Raw genomic sequence first — 18,853 nt, forward strand, 5'->3', positions numbered from 1 at the left:
TCATTGGTGTTCTCGAGGTGGAAGTTTGAGTCTCCAATGAGTATGTAGTCAGTGGATGCGAGAGCGTGCATGCTGATGACATCGGTGATGGAGTTGGTGAACTGCTGTCGGGGGCAGGGGGCCTGTAGATGAGGGTCCCTCGGACGATGGTGTTTGGGTCAGTGTGGCTCTGGAAGTGCAGGTGTTCAGCGGTGCTGAGGGTGTCTTTGGTACCGGTCGTGATCCTGAAGATGTTCTTGTGGATGATGGTGATGCCTCCTCCTGGTTTGTTGGAGCGGTCCCTGCCGGTGATCTTGTAGCCGTCTGGGATGGCTATGGCGATGTCAGGTGCTGAGGAGGCTGCCATTAAGTAGGTAGGTGGGGAGGAGGAGAGGACAGCTGGGAGGCGGGAGCGGGGGCAAAAAATGGCACAAAAAAAGGGTCCAAAATGCGGGGGCAGCAGCGGTGGGAGTGCAGCGCGAGAGAGAGAGGAGGGGACGGGCACGAAGGGGCAGCGGCAGTGGGGGAGAGTGAGAGAGAGAGAGCGGAGTGGAGGGAAAAAGCGGAGAGAGAGTGTAAGCAAAGTCAGAAAGTCAAAAAAGGAGCACTGAGAAAAGGGAACGGCAAAAGAGTCACAGAGGGTGCAGACGCGGAAGAGAGCGCACACATGGAGTGAAGCAGAGAAAAGGAGGAGAGAGGCAGCCTAGTAGGAAAGCAGAGCTCTCCCACTAGACACCAGGGATGAGGCGCAGGCAGAAGCCTGCGGGTGGAGGAGGGCCTCGAAATCCTGACAGGAGTCAGGAGTTCAAAGGAGTGAGGGATGAGGGCTCTACTTACCATGTGGAGCCACGGGAGGCAGAGCAGTGCACTGTTTACTTTTTCCTGATTTAGCCCACAAGGCAGACAACTGAAATCACATGCACTCTCGTGGAGTGCCTCATGAAAAAGAAAAAACGAGTTCCCAGAAAGCAAGCACTCATGGAAGAATACAAGGAGCCAGCCAGTGGGGTGGTAAGAGGCTATGCCCTGCAGGAGGGACAAAGACATGTTGGACAAGCTAAAACAATTAAAGCCAGCAAATATAAAGCATGCAAAAGTGCGTTTCATAACACTCAGTCAAGGGTAAGCAATGGGCAGAATGCAGTCCTATGGATGCTTTCAACATGCTCCCAATATGCTTTTGCAACCAGACAGCTGAACTGTCTGGTAGGCTTAAACCTAAAACTGTCTATCTAGGAGGAAGGGTAAAGTCAAGGATATACACTTTGGTCTCATCAAAACCCATATCTATAGAGATGGAGTGAGGGTTTGTTGATACATAAAAGTCCACTGCAGCTAAATGCCTTAGACTGTGATAGTATATCCATCCCCATAATTATTTTTTTGGGGTTCTATGTGAGTGTGTATCAAAGTTTTATTGTTGCGTGAATCTGAGATTTGCTGCCCTAATGATTCAACAAAGACACATTAATGTTTAATTAATGTTTACATTTTTTAAATAAAATTATACAGTAGGGACGCTTTCCAAGTGGAATTCTGAGTGGTAGGTCTTCAGGGGTGTAGTTCTCTAGTTTTTTGCTTTTAATGTTTGTGACAAATGTTTGCAATGAACAATAGCTATGGTACCAGCTTGACAAGACTAGACCTACTGTCTTTGCCAATGACTGTTCTGACAGCAGTAAACAACTGTTAATGATGAACAACTTTTCTGCATACTCACAGGATATTTGCCTCTCAATAGTCTCAAGAAGGACCACAATATCCTGGTCTAGCTTTTGCAATTATTCACAATTTACTCTAGAAATAGTTAAAAATCCCAAAAAGGCACTTACAGCTAAAACTTGACCTTGAGTTTTGTAACAATTGACCACTTTTTCATTTAACTTGATTTAAAAACACAAAAACTACATGGAAGGCAAATGCATAATATGTTATCTTTTGGTCTGATTCATAAGAATGCAGTGGCACGTCAACTTTGGCATGAACCATTTGGCTCCTCATCAGCACATCTTCTCTGTACAAAAATCCTGATATACAAAGTGAGTTGTTTACAGAGAGCAAGAATGGGCTGAGATAACCTATCCATATATCTCTCTATTTACCCACCTACCTAGATATCCAATATTAATCAGTTACAATCTGTACACTTATAAAGAACTACAAATGAACAGTTTACAGAGATCTGTCATAATGAAATATCCTTTTTGTGCCATGTGAACATTAAAAGATTTTCCAGACATGGACCTTAATCAAACACAAGATTAACACTTGAAGAGGAAGCCTATACCAATGAGTCACTCTCTGAGGGCATTATCCACTGTGCTGCTACACAATGGCATCTCCTGGACTTACAAATATCATCAATAGGTATGAGAAGGTACGAAAAAAGTTGTCATGTTATGGGGACTACCTAACCGGCCATAATATCAAAACTGAAAAAGTTACCACAGTGACGTATGATGTGGCTGAATAATACATTACCTCTGCATCAAAATCCATCAGAAGCACAATCTTGTCCCTGATGGAACTAAAAAGATTATGCTTGTGAATCAGCTCAAACACATCCTTATGTCTGAGTGTTAAGTAAATTTCTAGGGCCTTGTCATAACGCTGGTCATAAGTGTGCCTAGAAGAAAAGGGAAGTTTTTACTTTTTCATAACATGCAGTAAAACACAAACATTCTTACAAGTTAGCACAGTAATTACTTCATTAGGCAAACTGGCAATTATTACAAACATCAAGCGGTATAGGTCCGGCACAATGACTGCTACAGCCAAACCCCCCAGTCATACATCCTGAGACAGGCCTCTTCCACCAAAGAAGGAAACACAACAAAAATACTGACCTTGAAAACTGTTTGAAAACTGAACATTAAAAACAATTCACTGCAGAGTCTAACTCTTGCATACAACACTACTTTAAAATGGAACTGTTAGACTTATCAGCCTTAAGGTGGTCTTCCTCCAAATGTTTTCCCTTCTTCCCTCCTGTTTTGCTGAATTGGCATTAGAACTCTGCTAACCAGTGCTAACGTGTTTGTGCTCACTCTCTAAATCAGGGTAAAACTAGTTCACACCTGATTGGCATATTTAATTTACCTTAAGTCCCTAGTGAAGTGGTATACCTTATACCCAGGGCCAATAAATTAAATGCTTCTAGTGAGCTGCATCACTTAATGTGCCACCCACTTAAGCATCCTTTTAAAACATGTCCTGGCAGGCGGTGTACAGTTTTAAACTGCTAGTCCTACTTGGCAAATTTAAAGTTTTACCCAACCGAAAACTCCCTTTTTAATACTAATAATAAGTTACCTCTAGAGTTGGCCCTAACCAGCCATAGGGCTGGATGCATTGAATTTAAAAAAGATGGTGTAATGCTATCTGTATTTAACCACCGATGGTTCAATCTTGACCACTGACTCCATTTTGTGCTTAGCATGGCGCAGATATTTTTCCATGCTCAGTTTGTTTTCTACATTGAATATGTTTTCGCTCTCCTCACCAGAGAAGGGAACATATCATGGGGGATGAAAGGATGATTAGAGTGTACAAGGATGAGAATGTTTATAGCAGAAAAGGGTACGGCTCTGTCTTGGAAATGCACACTGGGATCCTTCCAATTCTTTTGTGAGTTTTCAACACGGACCAAGTACAGCTAGGGCATGAATTTCACAACTTACTCGAAGGGAGGAGGAAGGTTACCAGAACCTTCCTCTTGGGTTTGTTTAAGGTATATAAGGTGGGGAAACTTGGCACTGAGGCAGAAGGAACTCATTTTTGCGGGTGGACGCACTGCTTGAAAAATCTCCTGTCTCAGCTGTCCAGGGTTCCACAGCTTTCCGTTGGCAAGGACAAGGATGATGTTCGATGAGATCCTCATGGTGATGCATTTTATTTCTTAATTATCTAGCTTTGCTGTGTGCATGCTTAAATAAATATAAATATATATATTCAACTACTGTGAATATTTTAGTATCTGCACATGTATTTCTGCATTCAAGTTAAATGATCACGTTAATATTTTTGTATACGTTTGTTTGAGACCTGGGAAGTGCCTTCATAAATTAATTATTCACACTAAGAGTGCTGCATTCTTTAGCCTCGTTGAGCCTTTGAGCCGTTGTAGCCTTTGAGTTTGAAGCTAAGCAGAACAGTGGACATGTACTTTTAGGTTTTTCCTGCCCCAGTAGTGAAAAATTCACAAACTCATTTTTTACTACTGTAAGGCCCACCTCTCCCATAGGATTACATTGGGTTACAATATTATATTTAATAAATTATAACTTTGGTTTGGGAACAGGTACAAAAATCATGTTTGGTGTCTAAAGAATTGTGATTTAGTGCCCTCTTGAATGGTAATGTCAGATTTTAAGACACAATTGTGAAAATGGCACTTTTAAAAGTTGCCATTTTCCTGTTCTAACCATTTAGTGCCTGCAACCTAGTCACATGACTAGGTGTAGTTGACCTTTGTGTAATACTCCCAGACAATAACACAAAGGAGGACTAGTTGTAGACAGGATGGGAGAGAAGAGCTATGCACAACCCCACTTACATTTCAAAGGAGCTGCCTCAGAACACACAAAGCACTTCACACTAGCCTTTTATCACCCAAAGCATCCCGGGACCAGGGCAGGGAAGAAGGAAATTCCAGTACCATCTGTGGGAGGATCCTCCAGAACTTTCTTCCACTTCAAGGCTGGCAGCAGGTATAAAAATAGGACCATCAGACCCACTCAGTACACATCTGGACTTGTGGAACTGCCCTGGTGTTTGAGGCCTTCCCTGCACTTTGAGAAGAAAGACTGGACCGGCTCTCTTCACTGCAAGCAGATTCACTCCAACTGAACCTGCCTGAGCCCTGCTGTCCTTTGTAGAGTGAGTCCCTGATCTCCAAGAGAGGGCTTCTCCAGGCCCAGGCCCCTGGCTGAAATCAGAGTGTAGTCTTCTAATGACACAGGAAGAAATAATGACATTTTGGCCTCTTAATGACCACAAACAGGACCATCTTCTTTGCGATCTTGCCCCTGCGACGACCGCCAACCCAAAGCACCTGTGGATCAGACTCCTTGAGCTACAGGGACTGCCAGCAATGACTAGCAACACAAGATCAGCACTTAGGTCTACAGCAATGATAGCCCACGGTGACCACCGACACGAAACGTCAGCAATGACCATTCACTACTTCAGATAGGATCTTTGTGATACAGCAATTTCCGTCCAAGATGCCCGGCCATTTGTGCGCACTAGAGCGATGACCATCTATGACTTTCTCCTCGCAGCCCCCTCCACCGCGAACTGGACTCTTAACGCCAGACTTTGAGAAGGTAACTTTTCACTGGAACTAATCTGGTCCCTATCTCTGGCCCACACTTCATTGTGGTCGGCCTGAACTTGTGATGTTTCATGTTGCTTGAGAAGGGTATCCACCCAACTTAACCAAAAACCCATTTTCTCTCAGGCACATTGCTACAGAGCACCATCCATTATAGGAACAATAGTTTCATTAGCAGAACATCAATTACATACCATGCTTGATTTTAACTTCCAACTGACCTAGGTCTAATCAAATTCATTGCATACACTACAGTGAATCAAACCTTTGTAAATAGAATTAGATACATATTCCGTTAATTCACAACTCTTCCTATTTACATCTTACAGAAAGTATTTATAGAAAGTTTAGATCCTTATATATCAATGTTACTAAGAATAAAGTGCAATAATTATTGTTTAGATGACCTTTCTGGAAGACTTTTGACAAGGCCCAATCAGATTATTACATGATGTGCATTCTCAAACATATCTGTCAATGTATCCACAATCATTGCAGTGCATTTACAAAAGGTTTTAGTTCATTTGACTTGGAGAACCATAATCTTTCACTTTTTGTGCCAACTGAACTGAATTTAATGTTCAAGAAAGTTGGCCTTTCTTTGGAGCACAATGGTTGGAGTAGATACTGCTCCTTTTATTGTGTTATTTTTACAAAGATCTCAAACAACACTTGTTATACTTACATCAATATCCCCCTTAATCACTGTCTTTGTACTTGAGCTCGCTAATGTCAAATTGCCACATTACCTCATGTATTTTTGTTTTCATCCCACCAAACATACATTTTCTGTGAATGTTGATGTTTCTATCTACTTCACACTGTGTCTGAAAATGGTACAATGTTTCATTTTTATTAAAATATATATACATATGTTGTCTGTTTTCTCTAGTACTGCGCTCCCACACCCACCTTGGGGCCTAGTAAAACCAACAGTATATGTTATGGTATATTGAGTTGTATAGCGCACTATTCACCCAAGAAGGTACCCAGGCACTTGGGAAGGTGTGTTGGTGTGAGGTGCCCAAAGAGCTTACTGGAACCGCCAGATCTTCAGCTTCTTACAGAACTCAAGAAGTGAGGAGGAGGCTCTAATGTGTTGAGGGAGGTTGCTTCATGTCTTTAGGTGCAATGTAGGAACAATGTAGGAGGTTCCATGTCCTTGGGTGCAATGTAGGAGAATGAGTGACTTCCAGTTTTGCTTTTGCAGATGCAGGGAATGTGTTCGAGTGAGAGTGAGGCAGAGAGTAGGTGTCTGGTGGGTTGGTGAAAGTGCATGCAGCTGTTCAGGTATTCTGGTCTTTTGTTGTGTAGGGCTTTGTATGTGTGCGTGAGAAGTCTGAAGTGCCTGCGCTTGTGAATGGGGAGCCCGTGAAGCTAGTTGAGGTGTGGAGTGAGGTGGGTGTGGTGTGGAAAGTTGAGTATGAGTTTTGCATCAGTGTTCTGGATGGTTTGGAGGCTGTGTAGGAGTTGTTTGGAGATTTTAGTGTAGAGAGTGTTGTTGTAGAACAGCCTGCTGGAGATGAGTGCTTCCTTCTGGTGTTCTGAGGTAACCATTTCAAGATCTTTTGTAGCATGCATAGGATGTGGAAGTAGGAGATGCACACTGAGCTGACTTGAGCAATTGCGTTGAGCTTGTTGTCGAGGATGATTCCTAGATTTCTTGCGTAGTCTTTGGGTGTGGGTAATGGTCCTAGCTCCGACGGCCACCAGGTCGAGTCCCATGGGGAGGTCTTGTTGTCAAAGACGAGTACTTCTGTCTTGTCGAAGCTGGGCTGCAGTCAGTTGGTTCACATCCAGTCTGCTACCATGGTCATGCAGTTGGTGAAGTTGGTCCTGGTGGTGGTTGTCTTATTTGTCAGGGAGAGGATGATTTGGGTGTCAACAGCGTAGGAGATGACGGTGAGGTCTTGTGATCGGATGATGTTGGTGAGAGGTGTCATATGTTGAAAAGAGTGGGGCTCAGGGACAATCCCTATGGGACGCCACATATCAACCTGTTGGTCCCTGATGTGAAGGGTGACAGCCTGACCATTCGGGTTCTTCTTGAGAGGAAGGAGCAGACCCATTTGAGAGCAGATCCTTGTATGCCAATCTCGTGGTGTATTCTGAGGAGGGTGTTAGAGGAGACAGTGTCGAAGGCTGCAGAAAGGCCGAGCAGGATGAGGGTCTCTGTTTCTCCTCGGTCCAGGATGATTCAAATGTCACTGGTGGCCGTGATGAGTGCTGTGCACACATGAAAACTAAATGAACTGAGTAAAATAAATAAATATAAACTTTAAGTCTGTGGATCGCACAACAGTAAAGATACAGAGGATTCAAAATTATGTCCTGCTCAATTAGGTTGAGGAAAATGCTTATTTTGGATGGACAGTTTTTTGCAGGCTTTGATATCCAATCAATGAATGGTAATGCGATCAGATTTTATCGTTTCAATTAGGGCAAACGCATTTATTGCTTTAACTCTCCGTTTTAAACCACCTGACATTTCTAGTACATTTTTTGCAGTACTTTTAGTCAAACAATTCAATCAGTTCGCAAAATCTTAATAGAGGAATCAAACACATGTACATGGCGTTCCATAATGATGCAGTAGGCATTATTTTTCCTCGATGTAATGTGATAAGATGTTGTATAGAGAAAAACCCTAGATCAGCAATTGTTAATCTTTTGACTTCTGTGACCCCTACTGAATCCCTACTTGAAGCAGTGGACCCCCATCTAAGCACCTTCTGCTATTTGAAACTTAAAACAATGCTCAGAAATACAGGAATAAATATGTATCAAATAAATGCACAAATTATGGAATATTTTATTTAATTTGCAAACTAAAGATAAGCAATTGTGGGAATTTTGATGGGAAGGTTAGAGCTTTTCAAAATGTAGTTTTATTTCTAACAGATGAAGTGATATGCAGCATTATTAGAGCCTAGCATAGCACTGTCCTTTTTGCTTCTAATGCATGTTCTCCTTTTGTCTGTGAATACTAGTGCTTCAACTGACCACACTAACCATCCGATTCCACCATCCAGGAATAAAAAAAAATAAAAAAAAAACACCAATCGTCCGTTCTAGGTTCAGTTTGCTGTACTTGTGCTGCTCCTACAAATAAAGATAAGGACACCAACTTAATTGTTATCCTCCAATTTACAAATTCCTTCACACTGACAAAACCTTTTCAGCTATTCATTATTAATCTGCTAATACTATTTCATTTTCTAAACAGTCACAGACCCCCTGCATAGCCATCATGGACCACAGGTTGAAAACTGCTTCCCCGGACACTAGAAACCTACAAAGCCTAGTAGGAGCGATCAAGGTTTTGCCAATCCAGTTAAGAATATGCAGGTCTCATTTTAATACATTATAAGGGATCACATGGACTGCTGTTCTTCTGCCCTGCCCTGGTGGGACTCAGCGTCCCAGGGCCCTTTGCTGCACACGAACCGACCGCAGCTGCTGACAAGGGGAGGCGCCTAGCATCATGCTATTTAGATCAGCCTCTCCCCCCGCAGCGCGGGATGACATGGACTGCTGTTTTTCTGCCCTGCCCTGATGGAGCTCGATGTCCCAGGGCCCTTTGCTGCACACAAACCAGCCGCAGCTGCCGACAGGGGGAGGCGCCTTACATCACGCTATATAGTGCTGGCTCTCCCACCGCAGTGTGGAATCACCTGGACTGCTGTTTTGCCCTGGTGGGGGTCAGTGTCCCAGTGTCATTTGCTGCACACAAACCAGCTGCAGCTGCTGACAGGGTGAGGTGCCTAACATCATACCATATAGCGCTGCATCTCCTCCCGCAGCATGGGATCACTTGGTCTGCTGTTATTCTACCCTGCCCTGGTGGAACTCTGTGACCCCTTTTGCTGCAAACGAACCGGCCACAGCTGCTGACAGGGGGAAGTGCCTAACATCGCGCTATATAGCCCTGCATATGCCCCTCAGCGCACAAGTGTGGGACGTGTCTGGGCACGGCATGGGCCAAGAGGGGGCCCATCTGCGCCCGGCAGAGCCCAGAGGAGGCTGGGCCACTCCCCTAACATCTTCTTCAAGCAAAAGGTACAAGGAACTAAGCTGGTTTTGGACTGTGGACAGCCATTGATTGATATAGTTTGAAACAAGGGAAGGGAAGCCCATGCTGGAGTGAGGGGCGCTTATTCATGTTGAGTCAGTAAACTTTGCATGTTTTGATTATTATCACTAGGGGTTGGGAAATTAGGTATTTGGAATATGGGGAAACGGAAGATAATAAGTAGGAAAGATTCCACTGTCAGACCTCTAAGTGGTACTTCTAAGGGTTCGGCTTTAGATTCTTTCCTGGCCTAAGCAGTGGGGGTAATAACCAGGGAAACTGATTTAGCAGAGCAAAGGCTTTCCCTGGAAGCTGGGGAGGGGCCGAGTTCTCTGACAAACCTTTGTCATACTTCAGATTAGCCCACAGATTCCAAATGCCTAACTGATAGAGAGGTTATTCCCCTGCCAATATAGCTCCTTTGGAAAGGCAGGACTGCCTGGAGGAGGAGGGCGAAGGGGCACAAGAGCTTTTTGACACCAGTACCTGTCCCCCAGTGGCCAAAAAGAAGGGTTAAAACAAGTGGGTGCATTTTTTTTTTTTTTAAATCTGTTTATTAAACTTAATACAAAACAAAATGCAAAAGTATCAGTACATTACGTATATATTGTAGGGAGAGTATCCAGTACATCTCCATTTGTATCTTTTTTAGTTTTTGACATTTGTACATTATACTGCACAACAAAGCTGTATCTGAGTGTACTGATTTTCATAAACATTATATAACTAATAACACATTACATGAGGATTACTGTTCTAAAATATATGTATATTGGCGTCAATTATTATAGTGAAAGCAGGGATCTGTATAGGTCGTAGATACTCCTTTTTTTTTTTTTTTTTGTGTATGTACATTGGTATCAGAGAGTCGCATTAACAAAGTGTAGCCGCTTAGCAGATTTATAATGGGTTAGACCTGATATTACATTGGCATAAGGTAATTTACGGCAATCTCGACTGCTATGGATGGCTTTTAGTATTAACGTATCTTTAGAATTTTAAAGAGATTGCTTCAAGGTGGGTACTTGTCGTTTTTGGATTCAATTCCAACTATAAAGAGGTCCCAACTGTCAATCCCGCTCTGTGCCTGACCTCTGTGCTGTAATTGCCTTAATGTTCGAGATTCCGCCAGTGCATAATCATATAAGTCTCGTATCCAGAGGGACTGGGAGGGGGCGTTTGGGGCCTTCCAATGTGTAGCTATCAGACGTTTATATGTCACGAATGCTAAATCTATGAACCTATGCTTATGTTTATCATTTTTTGTACAATGCCGCACATTAAGCAGACAGGATTCTGGAGTAGGGGACAGTGGATGGCCTACTATGTCTGCGGATGTAGCGACTATTTGATTCCAGCCAGTATTGATCACGTGACATTCCCAAACCATATGGTAAAAGGTGGCTGCAGGGATAGCACATCTTGGGCATATGGAATTAGCTCCTGGATATATTTTATGAATACGAGCAGGGGAAAGATATGCATGATGCACATAATTAAATTGCGTGTATCTTAGTCTGAAGTTGCGGGATACGGATTTGATCGAGGTGAGGGGCGTGTCCCAGGATTTTTGCGTCATTGATGCGGGGAGAGCAGAGTCCCATCGATGCTTGGCCTGGGTTAGAGCTTTACAGCTCTTTGTTAAGAGTATTTTGTATAGTTTAGTAACAGCGTGCTTCGCTGTGCTCATAGAAAGCATTGTTGTAAGTAGTGGGGATTCGTTTGGCTCATTTTGTCCACAGCCCCATATGTTACGTAGGAGGTTAGATATAGCACTGAACGTCAGGAAGGTTCGTGGTTGCATAACCCCTGAAGTCACCAAATCTGCAAATTTGATTGCACTAGCGTCGCTGTATAGGTCCCCTATGTTCAGAGTATTAATCGCCCGCACATCGTGATGTGAGGAAAGTGCATGGATACCCGGCAATTGTGAAATTGGGATTAGGGGAGAATAGGGGAGAGGTTGCATTTTGCCTTGTACATATCTCTTCCAACAAAATCTGGCCGAATCAAGCAGGGGAGTATTACATAATAGATGAGGGAGACCTGTTAATAACCATGTCAGTATCATTGTTGGGGATGTATAGGCCATTATTGCTGTAGACTCTATATTGGCCGGCTCATTTAGCCATTTAGTGACCCATTGAAGTTGGGCTGCTGCATAATACAGCTCAAGATTTGGCATGCCTAGGCCCCCCTCCTCTTGTAAGTATTGTGTAGTGGTTAGGGCCACTCTACGTCTGTCTCTGCCCCATAACAAGTCTGTTAATAGAGAGTGCACCTTGTGAAAAAAAAGAGCGTGGTATGTTCAGCGGGAGTGCAGAGAAGTAGTATAAGAACCTTGGTAAAATTAGCATTTTGACTAATGCAGTTCGACCCATAGGCGATAAGGGTAAAGAGCTCCAAAATGACAAGGAGCCGCGGGTAGAGCGGAGCAGCCTATCTAAATTACCTTCTCTAATGTCTGACATAGAATGATATACCTGAACCCCTAAATATTTGAAGGTTTGGTGCAACCATGGCAGTTGGTGCATGGGGAGTGATGCACGTTGTTCAGGGGTCAGGCAGGTCAAGGGGAAAATACAGGACTTAGACCAATTCACGTGTAAGCCAGACACAAGAGCGAACCTGTTCAATATTTGCATTATTTCAGGTAGGGAGACAGAGTGATTCCGCAGATATATCAAGGCGTCGTCAGCGTACAAGGATACTATGTGATATGTGTCGAACTCCTTTATGCCCCACTTATGTGCAAAGCTCCTAAGCTTAATTGCAAGTGGTTCCATGGCTATAGCGAACAGCAATGGCGAAAGTGGGCAGCCCTGTCTAGTTCCTCTGTTCACAAGGAAGGCTTCCGAAACCACCTAACCAGTTTTAACTCGGGCTATTGGTTTGGAATATAATGTAGTGATCCAGTTAATGAAGCCTCTCTGGAATCCGAACGCCTTGAGGGTACTGAATAAATATTCCCAGCCCAGCGTATCAAACGCCTTCTCTATGTCCAGTGACACAGTTACACTATCTGGGTCCTTGGTGGCGTGCATGATACGGATTAGACGTCTAATATTAGAAAAAGTAGTTCTTTCCGGAATAAATCCCGACTGATCGGGATGTATTAAGTTCGACATATGGGGGAGCAGTCTATTTGCTAGGATTTTCCCCAGAAGTTTGCAGTCAGTATTCAGAAGAGAGAGTGGCCTATATGATCTGACATCTAGTGGGTCACGCCCTGGTTTTGGTAGGGCCACTATCAATGCTTCCCTCATAGAATCTGGCAATTGTTTCCTATTGCGTGCTTCATTAAACACTTCTAGTAGGGGCCGTAACAACTGGATGCTGTGTGAATTGTAATATTCTGGCGGTAGGCCATCTGTGCCAGGGGTCTTACCCCGTGCCATTTGAGAGAGGGCCAGACGAAGCTCCTCCATAGTAATGGGACCGTCTAAGCTATCAGCATTATTAACGATGTTCGAATTTTGAGGAATCTGAACTAAGAATTCGGCCAATTGTTGTTCTATAGGAGGAGTAGAGGATTGGTATAGCGTGTGATAATAATTGACCAGATAATTCTCGCCTCGGTGCCTAATCTAATTCATGGGTCCCACTCTGCAACTCTGGGCAATAGCTTGCTTAATCTCCATAACGGCCCCAACAGCGCTTGGATGCCTGGCTTCACCTTGGGGGTGCTCAGGAGTGGGTGCCTCACAGGGAAAAGCCAGGAGGGGTTCCATAGCGGTATGAGTACAGCGCCTTGAGACCCTAACGGGTGAGTAGTGCGCTATACAAGTGCTAATTTAAATTTTTAGAAAGCCTTATTAATATCAGCTTGAGTGTTAACCTCTATACCTGTTTGTAATTTAATAGCTCCTATTGGTGATGATTGTGGGGTCTGTCGCACCAGCCACGCCAGCATCTTGCCCGATCTGTCCCCCTCAGCATGTTGTCTCGTTTTGAAGTGTCTATAGTCATGTCTGCTAAGGCTGTCATCCGTTTCTCTATATTTTGCTTTCAGTGATATCAGTGTTTCTTGTGAGGTATTGTTTGTTGAGACTTCATTCTCCTCCCTATGTATTTTGGTTTCTAACTTTAGTAACTCCGTGGTAAGCATTTTCTTAATGCCCACAGATGCTGCCAAGCAGTGCCCCCTGATTACTACTTTATGGGCATCCCACTCAGTAGCACGATTCGATGCTGTGTTTTTATTTAATAAAAAATAGGTCGTCAAGCATGTGGCCAGTTCGGAGTTAAATGGGGGGTCAGTCAAGGCATCTGGCTGCAAGCGCCATGTAGGAATGCGGGAATGTATGTATCCCCATAGTAATACGGAATAGTGTGGGTTGTGGTCTGATATAGTGCGGGCTAGATAGCCACATGTAGTTACCTTTGGGATTATGTTAGATGTAGTGAAGAGCATATCCAACCTAGTGTAAAGTTTATGCACTGGTGAGTAAAACGAATACTCGCGCGATGTGGGATGGGAAGTTCTCCACATTTCGCTCAGTCCGTTATTCGACGCCCAATCTATCAGGTCTAGCGACGCACGTTTAGCTGGAGTGTGCTCCAGTGGAGGAGTAGAGCGGTCTTTTAAAATATCTAGAACGCAATTGAAATCCCCCCCCCATATGGCATCCATTGCAGGATCGCTGAGCATACTGCTGCCTAGTGACACCAGGAAGTCGCGTTGGTTTATGATAGGCGCGTATACTGTTATCAGTGCTAAGGGACTTCCATCCAGAGTACCCTCTAGTATTGCGTATCGCCCGATGGTATCGTATTGAGTGCGGGACGTAATGTATGGGATACCAGGGGCTATCCAGATTACCGTGCCTCTCGCGAATGTCGAAAAAGTGGTACCATACAATTGACCTTTCCATTTTGTTTTCGTGTGTGCTAACGAGGATTCGTCTAAGTGGGTTTCCTGTAGCATTGCTATATGTATCTGGTGTCTTCTGAGGTATGTATAAATCCGTTGCCTTTTGTTTACAGATGCCATACCCTTTACATTCCATGTGAGGATTTTGTAATGTGTAATATAACGCTTATTTTGGGTCACCATGGAGTTTGAGTGAGGTGATGTGGAGGAATGCAGCTTGTGTCTGCAGAAGCCCAATTATCCTTGCTATTTGACCCTCTTTCGTAATATCTAGCCGTTTGGTTATTAATATAGGAGCCCAGCCTTTAAGGTTTACATTGTGATGTGACGCCCTACAAATGATATGTGTCATTACTTGTAACAATAAAACATATTGTTCAACTACTACAATAACATCCACTATATATAGCAACAATAGTAGTTGAGATAGCGACAGGGGAGTGACGGAACTTGTCAACTTAGGGTAACAGTCCTTACGGATCGGAGGGTAGTCCATGGCTATGGGTAGTTAAGCGTCTTAGACCCGGCCTATTTTGCATATATTGGTGCCCGTATCAAGCAGTGTCGGCAGCAACCCGAGCATCTTAGGATTGTGCAGACCCAAACGATAAAAATCTCCAGACAGGGACAGCGGTCAGGATGTACTCTAGTACTTAGAGACAGGTATCTAACATATATCAAATGTCATCCGCTGATCTAGGTGTGAGGGTAGGACCCCGATCAATTTCCGTTGAGTCGGAATTTAACTCTGGGTCAAGGTCTGCATCTAATTGCCCAGATATGGATGTCGGCGACGTCTTGGCAAAGCGCGACGTAGATTGCAACAATAGTGAACGTTCGACACGTGACTGTTCAGGGGAAGGTTTGTTGTTTTGCTTGTTGCGAGGTCTCCGTTTATTCCTCGGAGGGAGACTTTTATCGGTAAGGGATAGTGTATCCGCCAGACCTTTTGCATGGAGCCATGTCCATGCATCTTCAGGGGTAGTGAAAAAAAGAGTACGGGTATTGTCTTGTACTCGGAGTTTAGCAGGGAACAACAGAGAATATTTAATATTGTGCCCTCTTAGGTGCTCTTTGATCCGGTAGAATGAGTTTCGTTTTTTTTTTACTTCAGTTGTAAAATCCGGATAGGCTGATATTTGTGCGCCCTCAAAGTATATTGGGCCAATTTTCCGGAATAGCTGTAATATGAGGTTTCTATTGCGGTAGTTCAGTAGTTTTGCTATGAGGGGACGTGGATAAGCACCCGGAGGTGGGGGTCTGCCCGGAACCCTGTGGGCGCGCTCTATTGAAAAAAACTTTGGAACATTATCTTTCAGCACCGTTTCAATTAGCCATTTTTCGATAAAAAAGTTCCGTATTGGGACTTTCAACGCGTTCCGGAAATCCCACGAACCGGATGTTATTCCGTCGCGATCTGCCTTCGGTTTCCTCGGCCCTACGTTTGAGTGTCTCGATTTCTGCATTTATAGCGCTCAATTGGGATTTAACTTCCAACATGGATGGTGTGAGGTGTGACGTATCCTTTTCGAGCTCAGATACCTTTTCAGCTGGTAACTGATGGTCTACGCGGAGTAGATTCACCTCTTCCGTGAGTGATCCCATTTTCGCTTCTAGCGTTGTTTTAGTATCAAGGATGGCTTGCAGCACCCTTTCGAATTGTGTTGAGTGCGCTTGTAATGTCTCTTCCATTTTCTGGAGGGTCTAGAGTGTGTCCACAGGAGTGGTTGTTAAAGGCGACTTAGTAGAATCCATGGTGTCTGGAGGTGCACGCGAAGTTTTTGGTTTTCCCATCTGGAGATTTCCGTGCAATATTTTTATTTGTCTCTGGGTTCAGCGTTGTATTGCTTGATTTTATCTCAGTGGGTGAGCATTACAACGGCAATGACGCGTCGTATGCGGCAAATAGCAATCCGGCTGTGACACGATGCTTGAGGATCCCAGACCGTGCTCCCCCTCGCTCCCTACGCACTCGTCTATAAGTGCTATCTTAGCCAATTGCTTCTGCGGCTCATTTACATCTTCATGTTAATTAATTCTGCGTTGACATGTCCTATGTTTTTCATCCACCCCAGATCGGGTACTACGTTTCTTTGCTGGGCCACTCTGTGAATATACAGCGCGCACACACTTGGCCTCGTCCCGTTATGGCTGACTTGCATTACTTTGTACTCTTTGGGAACTATTCTTTTTAGGAATTGTCAGCCTTTCAGGTTTTTTCTGTTCAGGGACCTATGCGTACTTCAGTGCTTCGCATGGGGTTCTTTGAAAGGTCTATTGAGCCCACTTGAGACTTCCGGGTCTACCCTTTTTCAGTGCCCGCAGGGGCGGCTTACCACTTACCGCACATGAAATGCATCACCCTCTACTGTAGTCACGACTCCAGGCACCCCCTTTTTTCCATGGCGGCCGCAATCGGGTGTCCCCCAACGTAATCGCGCTTCTGTAAGGGATGCCGCTAACATCCCGAGCGTCAAACGCCCCCCAGGTGTCCCGGGCAGTTCCTACGGCCCGCTACTCGCCGTTATTTCCTATTTGTTTATATCCTGCTTAGTAGGAGAGGGTGCCTGCACGCGTCTCTCCCGCCGATCTCGGTTCCAGATGTCTCGTTTTTCTTTTTTCACCGGAGGCCGCTTTTGGAACAGTCCCAGCTTGATCATGCCATTAGGAAGGGCGCCTCAATCGACACGCGAGCCAAACGCACGCTGGCCGTCCCGAGCAGCTCCCACGCTCCGCCGCTCGTCTTCTCTTCCGCCCCACCTGCGCCTTGATCGGAAAGTGAGGATTCCTATCTCCGTCGCCCTTTGAAATCTCGCCTCCTATTATCCTGACATTTTCCTGGTTGCCGCGTCCAGGTAACTCCCTGCGCGATCTCGTTGCGGGAGAAAGCGTCTCCGGTGCCCCGTGATGCGAGTGCGCTCCGAGCCTCCCTGATAGTTCTCCCGGCCCGGCACTCTTAAACTTCCCCCGATCAATCAGCGTCCTTGTTGGGAGGACAGGGATCTCACCTCCGCCGCTCCTTATGATCGCGGCTCCCGGCGCCTCGATCTTCCGCTGGTGGCCCCCTTCCGGCGTCTCCCAACGCGGTAGCGCTGCGTGAAATGGTGCCCCAGTCGTCTCGTGATTCGGGCGCTCGTCAAGCGCCACAAGCAACTCCCTCAGTCGGTCGCTTGACGTCGCCTCCGTCCCGTTTGTGTTCCGGACAAATGGAGAGGTTTCAAACCTCCACAGCAGGGCGAGGCGTCTTTAATTTCAGGATTCTTATAATAGGCCGGATCGGAGCTACGCCTTATGCGTCCGACCCGGTCGCCATCTTGGACACGCCCCAACAAGTGGGTGCATGTGCTTTAAAATGCAAAACTTGCTCTCCTAATAGCCGAGTTCTATTCAATATTATTGAGGCAATGGTTGGGGAAAATATAGATTGGGGTCACATATTTAATAGGCTTAAAGATACCATTATGCACTGTGTCACACCAATACTGGAGAGGATCTCCTCATTGGAGATGGTTATAACTGGCTTTATGAAGATAACAGGGCCCAAAAACGTTGCTGCTAATTTTGGAACGGGTGTGGGCTCTAACCATAGAAACCTGCAAAATGGTGCTAAAAGAGGTTCCTCGCCTCAAGATTTTGCTCCAGACTGTTTGAATGAACAACCATCTTTAGCTAAGAATATAGGGGTGCCGGTACAAGGCCGTCCTGAGGTGCAAACCCCAAAGGCCATGATGGGAACAGGAAGGCTGGTAAGTAATATAAATGCCACTGCTGGGAGTGGTCGTATAGCAAGGAGGAGGGGGCAGCAACAAGCACTGGAGCAGCCCATTTTAAATCTTCCCCCTGCTTGCTGCCCTTATGTTACGATCTTGATGGGAGTGCATCAGTTAAGGGAAGGTGAGAAAGAATCGACCTCACAACTGAAGAAAAAAACCCTCATAATGAAATGGCGGTAAACGCCGTCACCCGCCATGGCAACGGTGAACAGAAGACCGCCATTGGCGGTGAACAGAAATCCGCAATATAATGATGTCAAATACAGAAACCGCCCAAAATTCTGCTACTTCCAGCTACCGCAAGGGCTCTTGATGGCGGAAAGGCTGCAAACCCCACCCCGCCACCACCAAGCAGACAAATCCCCCGCCCTCCAAATAATGATGCAGAAATCACAGCAGCAGTTAGTGGATGTTGAACGGCCACTGGCGGTATGGACCACCACGGCCAGCAAGTGGACCCAACAGCAAGGAATGCACACATTGGCAAGTTCGAAATCCACACACATGACACACATCCACAACACTATAAAACACTTACATGCACACCCCACAATCCTTTGCATTGCCAATAGGACAACTGAGACTGGCAACACAACACGCATACACAGAGCGCAACATCACACAAGTCACACACTCAAACACACAACCGCACTCTCACCAATATCCACACAACACACCACCCACAACACACACCATGGCACACCCTAAGCACACACGCTTCATAGATAGGGAGCTAAGAACAATGGTGGACGAAATACTCAAGGTCGAGCCACAAATCTTCAGGGCACAGGTCCAGCACACACCCATCACCAGGAAGATGG

General features: G+C 45.1%; 1 protein-coding gene across 1 annotated transcript in view; it reads right to left on the minus strand.

The window, feature by feature from the left end:
• VPS41 (VPS41 subunit of HOPS complex) overlaps positions 1 to 18,853 on the minus strand; it is a 769,622-nt gene that overhangs the window by 254,123 nt on the left and 496,646 nt on the right. The window contains exon 19 of the mRNA XM_069215796.1: positions 2,461 to 2,605. Coding sequence (XP_069071897.1) covers positions 2,461 to 2,605 — 145 coding nt within the window. The remainder of the gene's footprint in view (positions 1 to 2,460; positions 2,606 to 18,853) is intronic.

This window comes from Pleurodeles waltl, chromosome 2_1 (genome assembly GCF_031143425.1).
Source record: "Pleurodeles waltl isolate 20211129_DDA chromosome 2_1, aPleWal1.hap1.20221129, whole genome shotgun sequence".
Classification (NCBI taxonomy): Eukaryota; Metazoa; Chordata; class Amphibia; order Caudata; family Salamandridae; genus Pleurodeles; species Pleurodeles waltl.